The 15,731-nt window shown below is 60.4% G+C and overlaps 2 protein-coding genes across 5 annotated transcripts; one reads left to right on the top strand and one right to left on the bottom strand.

Moving 5' to 3' along the window:
• Positions 1-372: 372 nt before the first annotated feature.
• On the top strand, positions 373-8,379 carry LOC123825461 (mesothelin-like protein). Its single transcript, XM_045848827.1, has 15 exons — positions 373-388; positions 1,247-1,367; positions 2,381-2,501; positions 3,792-3,877; positions 4,028-4,154; positions 4,229-4,419; positions 4,781-4,871; positions 5,099-5,250; positions 5,598-5,781; positions 5,856-6,011; positions 6,116-6,243; positions 6,899-7,029; positions 7,103-7,197; positions 7,441-7,705; positions 8,126-8,379. Exons 1-15 carry the CDS (start codon positions 373-375, stop codon positions 8,377-8,379), a joined length of 2,118 nt encoding a protein of 705 aa, XP_045704783.1.
• Positions 8,380-8,954: 575 nt separating this feature from the next.
• On the bottom strand, positions 8,955-14,917 carry MSLN (mesothelin). Of its 4 annotated transcripts, XM_045849083.1 has the most exons (12): positions 14,799-14,904; positions 12,336-12,441; positions 12,144-12,232; positions 11,499-11,542; positions 11,304-11,394; positions 10,853-11,031; positions 10,600-10,755; positions 10,355-10,497; positions 10,149-10,276; positions 9,709-9,803; positions 9,252-9,438; positions 8,955-9,177 (listed from the first exon to the last, which is right to left on the bottom strand). In XM_045849083.1, the coding sequence occupies exons 3-12, from the start codon at positions 12,226-12,228 to the stop codon at positions 9,089-9,091; spliced, it is 1,197 nt and encodes a 398-aa protein (XP_045705039.1). In that variant the 5' UTR covers positions 12,229-12,232; positions 12,336-12,441; positions 14,799-14,904; the 3' UTR covers positions 8,955-9,088. The 4 variants fall into 4 exon arrangements, with proteins under 4 accessions (XP_045705039.1, XP_045705040.1, XP_045705037.1 ...); XM_045849084.1 differs by having other exon boundaries at positions 10,355-10,755; positions 14,799-14,906; XM_045849081.1 differs by lacking the exon at positions 12,336-12,441 and having other exon boundaries at positions 10,355-10,755; positions 14,799-14,917.
• Between the last annotated feature and the right edge of the window lie 814 nt (positions 14,918-15,731).

Below are 15,731 nucleotides of genomic sequence, written 5' to 3'. Positions count from 1 at the left end.
ATCTGTTCATCGGAGACACCATACTCCAAGCCACAGCCTGTGGTCCCCTGAGCCCCAACCTGTGATAAGAAAGGCCTGGCTCCCCCTCAGCAGCTCCCTTTTGTTGCAAAGAGGCATTTTTTGTGGGGTTGTGCCCCTCCCCAAAGACGGGTAGACACAGCTGTGGCCCAGCTCAGGTTGCCTGCCCTCAAGGCACCCATCCTGTGTGACCCTGGACGGCACCCTCCTAGCCTGTGCCCCTCGGCCAAAGCTGGTTGGGGAAGACTGTGGGGCCGGCCTCATCGCTTTCTGTCTCCTCTCCAGCTTGTTCTAGACCTGCTGCCCGAGACCCCACGCCTTCCCGCCAGAGCAACCTGTGCACATCCTGCAACCATGGGCCCCAGAGCAGGTGATGACTCCCCTCAGGGAAGGGGCTCCCGGGCAGTGAGACGGCAAATGTGGAAAGTGCTCTCACTCTGGCCACCACGTCCTCCTGGCCTGTAGTCCAGGCTCCTGCCCCAGGGTGCCCCCCTGCAGCCACCTGAGGGGTCCGGGAAAGGAAGGAGAAAGGCAGGCAGGGCACTGGGCCTGGCTGTCCAGAAGGGGACAAGGCAGGAACAAGAGAGGTCATAGCTAGCAGGGGCTCAGGAGGAGGTGGAAGTTGAGTCACTCTGCTTGGCAGTCTTGGGACTCAGACTGTGAGGACAGAGCCATGAGGATGGGAGGTACCTGTATGTAGGTGCACATGATATATCACATATGTGCATCATCACACATGTGGACACCGGCAGGTACACATACACACTATCACATATGTATATGCATGCTCATACACACACACACACACAAAGGTACACACCACCAGCTACACATGGGAACACATTGTCACACATGTACGCTGCCATTCATCAGACACTCAAGTGTACTATATTTAGCAAGCACACCACGACAGGTGTGTACACACCACCACACGTGTGTGTGTGTCACATATGCGCACTATTAGGAACACACACATACAATGTCAGGCAGACACGTATATAGCCAGACACACTGCCACACACACATCCATCTGGTCAGACACACACACCCGGCTACTCAGGCCCAGGCTGCTACACACAGGTGACCAGACCACATGGTTTTTGAGGTCTCAATTTGGGGGCAGCCACAGACCCAGCCGGGACACAAGGACCCCATTCACGCGCTCCCCCTCAGGTGGGGCTCAGCCTCTCGAGGGGCTAGTGGCTGTTTACGGCCCATTCTGTTCCAGGTCCCCGGGTGAGCCTGGGTCTGCTCCTCTTTGTGTGGCTCACTGTCTACTGCTATCGTCCCCAGGCCATGGGCTTCTCCCAGGAAGGGCTGGAAGCCAGCAGGGCCAACCTGTGGGCCAAGTGAGTGCCAGCCTCCGCTGCAGGCTCTGCATCCACAAACCATGTCTCCCGCAGCCGATTCCCTGGCAGGTCTGGGGTGGGGGCGCTGAAAAGGGAGGACCACCTCCAGGGTCTGCACGCCCCGGCCCAGGTGCAGCTGTTGCGGGACCACTGACTCCCAGCTCTGACCTGGGGAACCTGGCCCAGCCTGCCTGCCTGCCTGCCTGCCTGCCTGGCCCACCTTGCCCTGGCATGGCCCAGAGTTTGGTGTCCTGCATCAGGGTCATGTCCACATGGCTGACAGCAGGTGCCCAGGTCATCACAGCTGTCTGGGTCCAGGGTCCTTCCTGAGTCCCCCGGTGCTCATGCTGCCCTGCTTGGACTGGCAGGCAATTACTCCCCATCCTGAGTCCTCATCCTTCCTGTACCCTGAGACTTTGCTGTCCTCCCAAGCCCCGGAACAGAGTCTGCATCACTTCTGTGCACTTTCCAGGGGTTCCATGCTTAGGCTCAGCTGTCTTCTCCTTCCCTGGGGGGTTGGAGTTCACTGGTCAGCCATCAATCAATTGATCAATCAGTTGGCTGACCCAGCAAGGTTGGGTGCCCAAATTGGACCAGCTGGGCCCTAGTTAAAGTCCCAAGTGATCCCCTCCTCATGCACAAATTTTATTAGACTCACACCATGAGGAAGGCTCAGCGAGAAGATACACCTGGCTGCAGTGGCCCTGCAGATGCCCAGGCCACACCTTTAAACACTCAGCCACTTCTGGGACCAGCTAGGAAGAAGCAAAGACCCAGCATCTGGGCAAGGAACACCCCTGCTCAGAGCTCAGAGCCTTAACGGGATGCTTACAGGAGGAGGGAGGAGGGGCAGGTAAAGCAGGAGTCTTGCCTGTGTCGAGGCCCTGCCTGCCACACTTCCTGTGTCTCGTTCCTTCAGTGTTGGGAGTCTGACCTCCACCCTGCATGCTGCAGTCCGGACTGCCCCTTTTGCCCCCACCCCCACCCCTCACCACCTGCTTCCTTCTGCTCAGTGCCAATGCCTCCCTCCTGCAAGGCTTCTGGTGCCAGCCAGCCAGCCAGCTGTCCCGGGATGAGCTTTCAGCTCTGATCAGGAGGATGGCGTCGCAGCAGGTGCTCCTCAAAGCCTGGCAGGTAAGAAGCCCTGGTTGGCATGAGCGGGTTGGGGTGTCGAGGGCAAGAACAGGCTCCAAAGAAAAGGCACCTGGAGATGGGTAGGATGGGAGTGTCCCCAGCAGAAGACACAGGCCAGCAAGGGCCAGGGCCATTTGGCCGGGACACGGTGTGCTCACAGAAGTCCTAGGGCCATACTGGAGACGCTGCACACCATTGTCTCTAAGCCAACCCGCCAGTTTCACAGCCACCTAAGAGGCCTCTTAGGCTGACTCCGAGGTGACAGAGCCTGCCCACGCCCTCGGGTGGTTTTCCTGTACATTCCTCTTTGGACCATTTCTAGGACTCCTTAGCCAGTCACCCAAAGACCCCAGCCTCCTGTTCTTGGTTGGGTGAGGGCTTGGCCACCTGGCCTGTGCTGGCCCCTTCGTGCCTCCACCTGCCATACCATGCCCTCTTGATGTCCTCGGGCCGCTGAGGTAGATCTCCCAGCCTGCTGGCCTTTCCCCAGCTTGGGCCATGAGAAGGACCAGCTGAGCTCACCTCAATGACAGCTGACCCACGAATAGCCTGCTCTGAGTTGGAAGGAAAGAAGGAAGGAAGGAGGGAAGAAAGGAAGGAAGTCATTCTGTCTCATTATAAAGTTAGTATAAAACTAGTAATAAAAGGAAGAAACACACACACAAAAAAAGAAAAGAAAAAACACTAGTAATAATTTTTTTTACTCCTTACCCAAGGACATGTTTTTCATTGATTTCAGAGAGAGAGGAGGGAGAGAAAGAGAAAGAGAGAGAGAGAGAGAGAGAGAGAGAAACATCAATCAGTTGCCTCCCATATGCACCCCAACCAGGGCTCGAAACCACAAGCTAGATAGGTACCCTGACTGGGAATGGAACCCATAACCTTCTGGTATATGGGATGACGCTCCAACCAACTGAGCCACTTAGCCAGGGCAGAACTAGTAATAAATTTTAAACCCCAACATAGGCTAGGCAGGACAAGAGGTCTGGGCATGTGACATTGGGATGAGCTTCCATGGTGCAGTGGGGCTGGGGGTAAACTGAGGGCCTGAATGCCCTCCCGGGGTAAAGGTGTAGGTGGAGGGGCTGGTAACATTCAGGCTGGGTTTGACCCATTCTGAGGCCATTCTGATGCGGAGATTGAGGCAGGCAGAGGAAGACAACTAGTCCGGGTCACACAGAGCAGGCAGATGGGAGGAGGAAACTGGGTGAATGTGGGGATGGGAGTAGGGGGAGATGCTGTGACAGAGCGGGGCTGGGCAAGGCAGTGATGCATCCCCCACCTGCCCAGCTCTGCTGCCTGGCCAACCTGGCTGCCCTGCGTGGCCTCCAGGGTGACTTTTTGCTCCACCCGCCCGACCTGTTGCTCTTCTACAAGTGAGTGTCCCCCACCCGGCCACCCAACACCCAGCAGTCCAAGCATGCCTCTCTGGGTCCCGGGAACCCCAGCTCCTCATGGGCACCTGGGCCACCCCAGAGGACCCCTGGCTGGCCCCACCCTCCCAACAGTTCCCCACCTGCCTGCAGCCTGGAGCAGGTAAGGAAAGCCGACTGTCGGGCCTTCACTGGCCGTGCCGCCCGGGGGGACACAGAACTGCTGGCCAACCTGCCTGACCAGAGGGCTGCCCTGCAGCATGCAGCCTTAGCCTGCCTGGTAGGTCCTGGGGTGGGGCCAGAGGGGTGGGAGGGTCAGGGGGCCTGGCTCTCGCCAACCTTCTGTTTCTGCAGGGTGGGCCCCACCGACAGCTCAGTGCCTCAGACCTGCTGCTCCTTGGGATCCTGGTGTGCGACATGGATGCGTCCAGCATCGTGGCCTCGGACCCCCAAGTGCTACAGAACCTGCAGCACTGCCCCCAGCTGACCCCTGCCCAGCAGGCTGCTGTCAACACACTACTGGCCAGTGGGAGGACCGTGCTTGGGTGAGTGGGGGCCCCAACCCCTCTGTCCAGGCCTCCGCTCCTGGAGATGAGACCAGAGGCAATTTAGGGTTTGGGCCCAGGAATTCACTGAGTTCCAGAGCCCTGCTGACTTCCAACTTCTGATGCAGCTCACAGCCCTTCTCAGACCTTAGAGCCTTTGGGGCACACAAGGTTGGGGATGCTACCAACACCCAGCGGGCCTCTCAATCCCCCTGCTCCGAAACCTGAGTCTGTCCTGGGCAGGGAAGGTGTCCCACCAGGTCAGGCCCTGGGAATTGTGCACTCAGGGAAGGGCAGGTGGCCTCCAGGGTCTGGGGTGCTGCTCCAGACCCAGACACAGCTCCCTCTTTCCCCACACCAGGCCCCCTGTCTCCTGGAACCCGGCGGGGCTGCAGGCTCTGGGACCGCTGGCCACCTACATCAGCCCCAGCCTGTGGGTGCAGGTGCAGGAGGTAGGATAGTGCCCTGGGGCAAGGTAAGGGAACTAAACTAACCCTAGACGTAGGGAGGAGTGTCCAGATGACCATTCACCAGCCTGGTCAGGCCTGAGGGTTGTTCACCATACAGCTCCAATGCCCACGTGTTGTCCCCAGTCGCTCCTGTCACTGGGTTTTATCGGTGGGGCAGAAGGAGAAACCAGGTGGCTCCAGGGTGCGGAGCCTCCAGCACCCTCTGCCAGGCCGTGGGCCTGGACTTCTTCAGCAGTATGGTGGCCACGTGCCGGGCAGGACAGCTCAGCCAGCGTGATGCCAGGCGCTTTGTCACCAGCTTCCTTGAGGCTGAGACCAAGGCCAAGTCTATGTCCTCACGGCCCAAGAGGGACACAGGTCAGTGTGGCCAGAGTGGCCTGGGGACACCAGTCTGTACTCTGGATTCTGGGGTGGGAGCACCCAATACATGGCCCACCTGCTGCCATACCTCCCGAGGTTGGCCTGGCCATCCGTGTCAAGCACAGGCAGGCTCAGGCTGTGCGGCTGGACTTCTGGGCCAGGGCCTGGCTAGGAGCTGAGGTCAAGGTCAACCTTGACTCAGTCTACTCTGAGCCAGGTTCTCGGCTAGAGGTCAAGCTCGGGGACAGAGTCAAGGGTGGGTCAGGGTTAGGAGCACCGTAGAGCCACAGTGGCCGGCTCAGGCCATGGCTGGGTTGTCAAGCCCACCCCACCCACAGCCACAGTGAGACCCTGCATCCACGGCAACATCACGGCGGCCACACTGCGGGATGACCTCTTCCTGGTGCGCTATGACTGCTCACAGCTCGAGTCCTGCCTGGGCAGCCAAGTGCTCAAGGCCAACCTGGACCCCCTGCTGCAGCACCCGCTACCTGCCGAGTGCCAGCGTGTCGTCAAGGCCAAGCTGGCTCAGGTGCACTGAGGACTGGGTGGAGGCCAGCGGGTCACGGGCCCTAGGGGTGGGACCTGACCCTCTCGCTGGTGCAGATTTACCCGAGCAGCGTCCCAGAAGAGCAGCTTCGGCTCATCACCTCACTGGTCTACCTCTACACTCACTCGGAGATCAGCCTGTGGAACATCACATCTCGGGACACAGTCACGGCCCTGCTGGCCTCAGACGTGGCCCTGGAGAACCAGACAGAGGTGAGGGCAGTAGAGGTGGGGCAGGTGGCAAGGATGGGGGGTAGGGGAGCCCGCTGACCCTGGCCCAACAACCCCAGCCCCACCAACCCCTGTCCTGCCCCCAGGCCATCCTGCAGAAGTTCCTGGACCACAAGGGCAAGATCACCAGTGCACTGCTTGTGGCTATTGGGGGCTCCCGCCTCTGCTGGATGAGCCCCCAGCAGATCCAAGCCATCAGGCCCTCAGAGTTCCGGTGAGCCCCACCAGCGACATGTTCGCTGCACCTCAGCATCAGCTCCACTGCTCCCCACAGAGAATTAGAGGGGAGACTGAGGCTCAGGAGTGGTCAGGGCCAGGCCACCACAGGTGTGTTAGTTTCCTACAGCTGCCAAAGCAAAGTACTTCGAACTGAGTTTTAAAAGAACAGAGATGCATTCTCCCACAGTCCAGAGGCCAGAAGTCTGGGACTAAGGTGTCAAAGGGGCCGGGCTCCCCCTGAAACCCATAGCAGAGGTTTCTTCCCACCTCTTCCAACTTCTGGTGTTGCCAGTAGTCCTTGGCCGTTCTTGGCTTCTGGCCCCATCACCCCATCTCTGCTACCATCATCATCGCATGGCTGTCTCCCCCACAACCCGTGCCTGTGTCTGTGACACCAGGCGCTGGATTTTAAGGCCCACCCTAGTTCAGTCAGACCTCGTCTTACTTTAATTATATCTGTCAACAGGAAAGACCCTATTTCCAAATAAGGTCACATTCTGAGGTTTTGCGTGAATGTAAATTTTGGGGAAATGCTATCAGCCCAGGACAGAGGACAAGGGGACCCCTGTGGTTTAGGGAGAGAGGGCCAGACCCAGCCAACCAGACAACCAGGGCTCCCAGCCTGCCCATCAGCTTCACCCCCTCCCCAGGCTGGCCGGGGCCCTGGATGTCTCCTCCTGCCCTCAGAGCCGGAAGGATGTGCTGTACTCCAAGGCCCGAGAGGCCTTCAGCAGCACCAGGAGCTCGGCTGCCTACTACCACTTCATACGCCCCTACCTTGGTAAGACCCCGCCCTGTGCGCAGACACCTTTCCTCTAGAAGGCCCCCTCCCTCCTCACCACTTCCACCCCCAGGTGGTGCCCCCTTGGAGGATCTGCAGCACCTGGCCGAGGCCAACGTCTCCATGGACATCCACACCTTCACCAACCTGAACCCCCACGTGCTGCAGGTGGGCCCTGGGGGCTGCCCCTTGGGGGCGTGGGGCAGGCTGGCCAAGCCAGGGGAGCCCCAGGCCACAGGTTCGCGGGCACCCCAAAGTGGGCCTCAGGTCAGTTCCCTGGGGTGATTCTGCCAGTCCTTGCCCCCATGCCCACTCCTTGGGTGGGCACTGCTTGTCCTGCCTTGGCCCCGAAGCCGGGCCCCTTCATGACTCTCTGTCCCTTCCCACCTGGCCGCCTCACTTCCCTCAAAGAGCCTGAGTGTCGACCACGTGACGATGCTGCTCGGGCAGAATGTGGGGGACCTGCAGAAAGCACGCAGCCACCCTACCGTCAGCTCCTGGCTCCGCAGCCTGAACAGACTGGCTCTGGGCAAGCTGGGCCTGGACACGGACCCTGCCAGCCCTGCCAGCCCTACCAGCCTGGTCCCCTCGACCCCTGGGACTCGAGACACAACCCTCTGGGCATCCCATCTAGCCGCCACATCGGGTGGCTCTGGGAATGAAGGCCCCTCCTCAGGTACAGCCTCACACCCAGGCTCCCCTGCCTCTGCTCGGCCCTGTCTGCCCATGGCCTCTATGGGCCCCAAACCACTGCTCGTGCCCAATGTCATACTCCGTTGGCCAGCTTTTGCCACTTGCCTCTCGGGTGACATCTGAGTGACATGCTTCACCCCGTATCTTCCGTTGACTTACTGAAGGACACAACTGCCTCCTCCAGACCCACTGACTGCATAAAGTGGGGACCAGACACCAGGGAAGGGGAAGCTTTGAGATCTTTGTTGGGGTGCAGAAGAGTGGTCACACATGGCCTTTCCCACCCACAGGGCTGGTGTGAGCCTGGAACCCAGAAGGAGGGGCTGCCCAAAGCTGCCGAGACAATCCTGGGTGTGCCTCCCAGCCAGGACTGATGGGTGTTTCCTCTCTGTTCCACCCACAGGCAGCCCACCAGCCCACCTGAGGTGTCTGCCACTTGCTGTGGCCCTGCCCTCCAGCCTCCTGTGGCTGCTGTACTGGGGCAGCCTGGGGCCCTTTGGAGACTGCTCACAGGGTGCCTGCACAGCAGCCTCTGAAGACAGCACTGTGCTGGCGCCACATGCAGGAAAATCAGGGCCGGTAGGTGGAGCTGGATGCCAGCTGGGACCAGGGCACAGGCCCCGGGCCCAGGGAACCCGGCCATCTCCCACGTCCTAGGAGCCTGCAGGGCAGGGTCCCACCCACATCCAGCTCCTAGGACCTGGAGCTAGACCAAGGGCCCAGGCAGAGCTGGGACTACCGGGTCACCTGGGCCAGCTGAGGGAGATGCTGCCTCGGCCCTCTGGTCTCCTTCAGGACAAGGAAATGGGGCTGGAGAGGGGGAGGCTATAGCACTGCGCTGATTTTAATAAAAGACGAGGTGGTTTTCCTGCATGTATCCCTTTGCTCTGGGCCCGAGGAAGGGCACGGAAACCCTCTTAGCCAGGAACAGGACTCTCACCCACCATCTCCTGGGGCATCACCAAGGCTACCCTGGGTTTCTCGGCCTTGCCTCAGGAAAGATGGGAGCAATGGAAGGGCATCAGAAGGCCGTAGCCCTCCCCCAACACCTGCTTGGGGTCCCTGCCCTGCCTCTCCCCACCCCACCCCCACCCCACTTCCAAGCACAAACTGGAGGGGCTGCAAGTCAGGGAGTCTTGTCCACAGGGTTACAGCCCTCAGGCCCCCACCTCTCAGAACACCACAGCCATAAAGGCCTCCCACGCTGTCCCCAGAACACCACAGGTCACCTCTTTGGAGGAGGAACATGTTCTCTTTTATTAAGCTCCTGTCCCCTAGGGTGGGGCAGGGACCACCCAGGCAGGCCTACTCCCTCCAGGTGGGAGTCTCCACAGCAGGGCCCAGTTCAGCATCCAGAGCATCCTGCTCAGTTCAGGTTCAAAGCCAGGAGCAGAGCTGGGACCATAATGAATGCAGATCCAGGTCCAACGAGGTGGGATACCCCTGAGAGGGCCTCTGCACAGAGAGGGGGTAACTCAGACCCTCTACCTCACTGTCCCAGCCCCACCCAGCCAGCCGCCCCAGCCCACCTCGAAAGCTGAGGTCTAGGACCATATAGCCGTTGGGGATGCCGCCATGAAGCCCCAGCCCCAGGCTGTCCAGGTCGTTCTGCTGTTGTCGGAAGATCCAGTCCCGCACAGGGCTGTTTCCCTCCTCTGCCTTCAGGCCCTCCAGGTTTGGACCCAGAAGTTTTTGCACCTCGGCAATGGTCAGTGGCTGCCAAAGCCCCCAGGCAGCCGTCAGGGTCTCCCTGCCTCTGTCCAGAGGGCTGCTGGACTTTGCCCTGTCCAAACCACCCCATGCTTCCCTAGATCATAGACCCTGCCAGCACCTCCAGGCTTTGGAGCAGGTCCTGGCTTAGCAGATGCTCCTCCCAAGACCCCGCCCACTCAGCGGCTCCGCCCACCCATGGACAAGCCCTTCTCCTCGGCCCCTCTCTCCCCTCCACGGCACCTTCCAATGGCCCCGCCCCTCTGGTGGCCATACCAGTAAGGCCTCTTTCCTTAACCTCTTGAATGTGGCCATGTCCATGCTGACGTTTTGCGGAATGAGAGCCTGCAAGTCCTCCGTGGAGGCCCCACCTGTGGCCAGGGAGAGGGAGCCCTAAGTGTGAGAACTCACAACACTATCCCCACTCTCACCCTCTGAACACAAGCTGTGAGAAGCCTGCTACCTTTACCAAGATTCCCTTTTCCTAAGGAACTCCTGGGCCCTGGTTTGCCTGGTGACCACCTGACTCTCCCAGAGTCAGGGGAGGGGCTGGAGGTGGTCAAGTGCATGAGCGGGAGTCAGAACTCACAGGACCTCAGCCTACACACACACTCGGAAGGATGGTGGGCACCCCGAGCCCCGGTCCCAGCACCAGGGGGAAGGCAGCACCTATGGGGACCTCTGGCATCCCGCTACCCCACGTTCTCCCGGCTCACCCAGGAAGGGCTTGATTCTCGCAAAGTACATGGACCCGCTCATGTTCCGGAAAGCGATGTGGGCCTTGTGATAGAGGACGTCCATCTGCAGTGGGTGGCACGCATCCAGGTCCTGGGGCCTGACCCCCCTGGAGGGGCAGTATGGTGCTGGGAAGCGAGCTCGCAGCACAGCACACCCCCCACACGGGCAGACCCCTGGGACTCACCGAAGAACATCTTCTTGCACGAAGCCCAGGTGCTCAGGACTGAGGGAGCAGAGGTAGGTGGGATGAAAGCTGGCCAGCATGTCCAGGGTGACCTTGTCCAGCTGGCCCCCTCCCATCACATAGCGGGCAATCAGGGCAGCCACCTGTGGGAGGAGCCCAGTGAGGTGCCTTGGGGCGGGGAGAGATGCATCCCCCAAGGCCTGCACAGCCTCACCCCCTGTGCTCCCCTCCCAACGGGTGGTCACCTGAGGATCCATTTTCCGCCCTTTGCTGACTTTAAGCAGAGATTTCACTGTCTCCAGGGATGTCACATTCCATTTGTGGATGTCCTCAGGAGTGACCTCAAGGAAGAAGTAACTCAGGTTCTGGATCAGGGACTCAGGGTACCCCTGTGGGTAGAGCTGCCGGGGAAATTGACAGTGAGGGCCACAGCCACTCCCCAGTCAGTTGGGGGAGGCTTTGGCATCTTCCGCAGGCAGAAGCTAAATCATGAACTACCTGGTCCAGTTTGTGCTTTAAAATGGCAAGCTGCTCGTTGGTGAAGGGAAGTGCGTTCACCAGGTTCATTTGCTCGGCCAGCAGGGCCCCACTCACACAGGCCTCCAGCTCCCAGTCCTCATAGAAGACAAGGCCTTCATCCACCGTGTGGACCTCCTTCCCTGAGGGGCAGGCCTTCTCTACAGGGGCAGGCAGGGGGTCAGGGGGCTGGGCTTTTCCAGTCAACCTCCTCTTCCTTCCACACCATGCTGAGACCCTGGGCAAATTATGACCCTCTCCAGGCCTCAGTTTACCCATTGGCAAAATGGGGAGATTCTGTCCCCTCTCCAAGGTTTTCACAATTGAATGTGCTGAGCAGCCAGAAAAAGCCACAGCGTTAGCAAGTGAGACCCCATAGTGCCAGACCCCACCCTCAGGTCTCCCACTTGATGGGGCTGGGCCCTGTGCTCACTCTCTGTGCCCTGCAGAGCCCTTGGGAGGACGACAGCTGGCTCAGGCTGCTGAGCCCAGGAGGTGCGTTGCAGCCATGAGGTCGTGACACCCTGAGGACATAGCAGGGTTGTGGCTGAGCCGTGCGTGGCCCAGCATCCAAGGACCCCCACCGAGGGCCAGATAACCCTCCCCTGTCTCCCCAGAGAGTCCTTACCTGTCCTGTGCCTGCAGTCTTCGCCGTGGAAGGTAGTGCCCACCCTGCAGGGCAGGAACACAAGGTTCAAGGGGGCGGCTGAGGGCTTCTGGGTGTGCCTGCTGCAGGCCCTACCATGGGGAGGACGGAGGCAAATCCAGCCTCCCCCTGGCCCCAGCCCTGTGCACACCCCACAGGTGTGGAAACAAGGTCAGGCCCCTGTACCCCATATTCAAAGCCCCCCATGCCCTACCCCAGGCCAGGGCCTGCACCCCACCAGGGAGCACAGGCCTCCCACATCCTTCTCCCAGAACCCCACTGCTCAGGGCAGTCAGACACCTAGCCCACAAACACCCTCCCTTTGGCTGGAGGCCCCATCTCAGCACTGCCCTAGTTCAGCCTGCAACCCTATGGGGCAGGGCAAGGCAAGAAGAGACGTGCCTGACAACCTGCCCACAACTCAGGCACCTGCTGAGATCTGTGACACCTGTCAGAACTTGAGCCACCTCCCAAGGATGGGGGCACTGTTCACAGACCTGGGAGGAGGCATGGGGCAGGTAGAGCCTCTCCTGAGGTCCCCACCCCCAAAGAACCCTTGGCTGCCCTCCAGCGCGCACTGCACTCTGGCAGTCCAACCCTTCGCCGCAGCCCACTCGCATTACTCACTGAGGCTGAGAAGCAGAAGCAGGAGACTGCCTCGGGTGGGGGTTCTGAAGGACCCCAGGGTGGGTCCAGAACTCTGCAAGGCCATTGGTCTGTGGAGGACAGCCACTCTGTCATTCCCACCACTTGCCCACCCACTGCCCTGCGCACAGCCAGTGAAGGGGTCTCAGAGCCCCAGAGGGGTGCCAGGCCAACCTGGTCAGTCCCCTGCAGCAGTGTCTGCGGTGCCTCCAGCCCTCGGCCCTGCTCTCCAGACCAAACAGCCCACCTGGTCTGCCCCTTTCAGGGAAACAGGCCCCTCCTGCTGGGGGTTGTAGAGTCTGAGTCAACTCTGCCCCCCAACCCCCGTAAGGGGGGTGGGCAGGCAGACAGCTGGCCCCACCCCCTCTCCTGGCAGGGCAGAGCAGGGAAGGCAGGGGGAGGCAGGGCTGCCTCTGGCTCAGGCTGGCCTCAATTTCCCCATTCGCACCAGGGGAGCTAAGCAGTCCAGGGCTGGGAGTCCTGCTGGGTGCCCCACCTCAACTAGGGGCTGCCCCCTGGCTGAGGGCCACCTGCCCCCTCCACACCCACAGCCGCAGGTGCTGGTCTTCGTGCAAACCCAGGGCCCTGACAGGTGGACAAAGCTGGGTGGGGCCCACCTTCCACTTTCCCTTCTGAAGTCCCTCTCAAAACATGCCTGGGTGGGTGCCAGAGGGCGATGCTGCCTCCCACTTCACAGCCCCCTGGGTGAGGGGGTGAGTGGGTAGGCGTTCCTGTGGGGGGTGGGAGATGCCCTTGCACTTTCTACAGTGGGGAGATGTGTGGGGAGGGTTGTCCCAGGGTAGGGTGGGGCCTGAAAGACACCAAGCCCCTTGTACACTTGCCCCTCTCAGGGAGGCCCAGAGCTGGAGGCTGCAGGTGGCCCTGCAGAGCAGAGCCACCCCTCCCCCAAACCTTTGTCCAGGCTTGTTTCAGCCACACCCCTGGCTCCTCAGAAGTGGCAGGTGGTGAGAGGTGGGGGAGAAGGGGGGGCAGGGGCTCACATTCATGCTTTAGCAACCCCTTTCAGTTGTGCAAATAGCCAGCCTGCAGGGAATGATGTTGGGGAGCAGCAAAGCCCCAGAGAATCCCTCCCTCCTCCCCTCCCCCACCAGGCCCCAGAGGAGGTGGGAGAAAACCAGGCCCCAGACCAGAAAATAGGCAGCGAGTGGGACCACGCAAGAGCTGCACCTCCCTCTGCATCTCCCCTCAGCCTGCACCCAGCATCTTGTAACCAGAGGCCCCCAGCACCCCAGGTGGGGCCCCCTGGGAGCCTCTGCAAGCCACTGTGGGCCCTGGAAGCAGCATCCTTCCCTCCCCACCCAAGGCCAGGTTGGGGCCACAGAGATGCCTCGGCTGTTTCAAGGCCATAGTTTCCAGACTGGCCAGAGTGCCACAATCGATTCATGGTGTCTCAGCCAGTTCAGGGCATGGGTGTTTACATGTGACATGGAAACAATTCCCAGGCAGTGTGGTGGGTCCCGGCGGGAGCAAGACAGGATAGGACCTAGCGTGGTCCCCTCTCTGGCCCTGAGTCCTCCAAGACCAGCATCCACCTGGTCAGCTGTTACTCATGAGCCACCTGCACACTCACTTGGCACCTACTGCATGCCGAGCCCTGCTCAGACATGGGGGCTGGAGTAGGAGAGATTCAGGCTCTGGCCAGGACCCTGGATGTGGGGCCTGGCCACAGAGAGGGCTGGCCCTGCCCTTGCCCTCCTGTCCCTGGCCCTGCTGCAGCCATTGGGGTCTGAGTAGACCCTAAGCTCCTCAGAGGAGAGTGCGAGATAAAGGTGACTGCCTGAGAGGGAGGAAGGGCCAACTCCTCCCCGACCCTGAGAGTCACCCCTGAGAGTCACGAGCTCACAGTCTCTGGCAGGTGCTTGGCTGCAGGACACTGGCAGAGGCTGTGCCCCACCCCTCCTGTCCCACGCCCCTGCAGAATCTCCCACCCCAGCCCAACCTCAGCCCCAAGGTGTCCCACCTCAGCCCAGCCTCAGCCCTCAAGTGATGGAATATGAAGTCAGACCATATTCCCTGCCAACCACAGGCCTCTCTGGAGAGGGTAGGCAGGGGAACGAATTATGGGCTTAGGACAGGTCTGATATACAGATGCCGTGCAGCAAGCCCAGGGGCTCACAGCACGTCGGGAGCGACTGGTACTAGGACAGAGCTGGTGCTCTATGTACAGCATGAGAGGTGGGGCAGGGTCCTCACTGCTCCCCAAGTGCAATGAGGACTCAAGAGGGGGTATCCATGGAGGCAGAGGCGATGGCTGCCCCACCTCCCCCAGCTTGCTCGTTTGGGGTGGTCAGGGGCCCCTCCCAGGTGGATCCCAGTACCAGCCTCAGCCCACTCCCTGCTCCCACCCAGAGCTGCTTGGTTCCAGAGGCGCTGACAAGGTTTTCCTGGCCCTCACCTCCCCAGGCAAGACCACACACATGACCCAGACCCTGACCAGGCCCCTATCCACCCCCCAAACCCCACAGATGAGGCTGTGGTCAGCCCCTCTCAAGCCTTAACACTGAGCTGGGTACCGGGAGGCCCCTGGAAAAAATCCTGGTGTTCCCAGGTACCTCCCCAGGGTCCAGGTAGGCCCTGCTTTTGGCGGCTCTGATGTTCCAGAGTGATGAACCAAACCTGAACCTCCTCTGCCTCGGTTTCCTCAATTGGTAAGTGGGTGGTCAAGAGACCGGCAGCCTCTCAGGTCTGTCGGGGAAAGAAATGAGGCATTTCTGATGCAGCTGAGAGCAGCACCGCTCATGCGCCAGGAATGTATGGGTGGGGACCCCGAGGAGGGGCCGCCCAGGGAGGAGGGGTGCAGGGTGGAGAGCTGCCTCAGCCCTTCCCTTGGTGGGCGTGGGTGGACGCTCGGGCTGACCATCATGTACCAGGCATGTGTCAGAGCCAAGTCCTTGCTTCCTGCTCTCTTACCCTCCTGTTTCTCAGGTGGAGAAACGGAGGCTCGATGAATGGCCAAAACCACACAGCACAGCCAGGGCATGGTCTCCCAGTGGTGCCCTGGTAGGGTCTCCACAGGCCACCCCACAAAGCCATTTTCTGTGGTGGCCACTCAGAGTGTCAGCCACAGTGTGATTTCTTTTGAGTGAGTTCTGGGCTCATAGCACTATAGTGTGGATGTCACCAGGGGGTGAAGTGGCCGGATGGGGGACTGCAAGAGTGCAGGTGTTGGGGAGACAAAGCCAACCCAGCTAGCCCCAGTGAGCACACAGCACTGCCCCCCATGATGGTGGGGCTAGTGGGAGCCCCCGCCCCCGCTGTCTCCCAGGCAGAAAGAGGCCTCCTCTCCAATGTTCTGGCTGCTGGGCGCTGGGCATGGACAACACACACCTCTCTGGCGGCTGGACTCCAGGGCTTGCTCACCAATTCCTGACTTTAGCCCACAGCTTTCATGATGTGACCTTGAAGCCAAGGTCCCTGGAAGCTCCCTCACTTCCCCTGTGACCTCGCTGATGATTTCCTGCACAGGAGTTCCCTGTGGGGGACTCCTATGAGTTTAACACCTGAAGATATTTCTGTTTGCTGAGCTGAGTATGTGCAGCTGCCCCATCT

This window comes from Phyllostomus hastatus, unplaced genomic scaffold (genome assembly GCF_019186645.2).
Source record: "Phyllostomus hastatus isolate PE091 unplaced genomic scaffold, TTU_PhHast_1.1 phas_contig_64, whole genome shotgun sequence".
NCBI lineage: Eukaryota > Metazoa > Chordata > Mammalia > Chiroptera > Phyllostomidae > Phyllostomus > Phyllostomus hastatus.
The sequence above is the reverse complement of the archived record's forward strand: the minus strand, read 5'-3'. Positions and strand labels throughout refer to the sequence as shown.

Excerpts from the sequence above, each read along its gene's own strand:
- LOC123825461 (XM_045848827.1), top strand. Across the intron at positions 1,368-2,380 it reads AGGGCCAACCTGTGGGCCAA|TGCCAATGCCTCCCTCCTGC; the intron begins GTGAGTGCCAGC and ends CCTTCTGCTCAG. Across the intron at positions 7,706-8,125 it reads GAATGAAGGCCCCTCCTCAG|GCAGCCCACCAGCCCACCTG; the intron begins GTACAGCCTCAC and ends TTCCACCCACAG.
- MSLN (XM_045849081.1), bottom strand. The coding sequence starts at position 12,228 with ATGGCCTTGCAGAGTTCTGGACCCACCCTGGGGTCCTTCAGAACCCCC. Across the intron at positions 11,543-12,143 it reads GCTTCTGCTTCTCAGCCTCA|GGTGGGCACTACCTTCCACG; the intron begins GTGAGTAATGCG and ends CCTGCCCTGCAG. Across the intron at positions 11,032-11,303 it reads GGCTCTGCAGGGCACAGAGA|AGAAGGCCTGCCCCTCAGGG; the intron begins GTGAGCACAGGG and ends CTGCCCCTGTAG.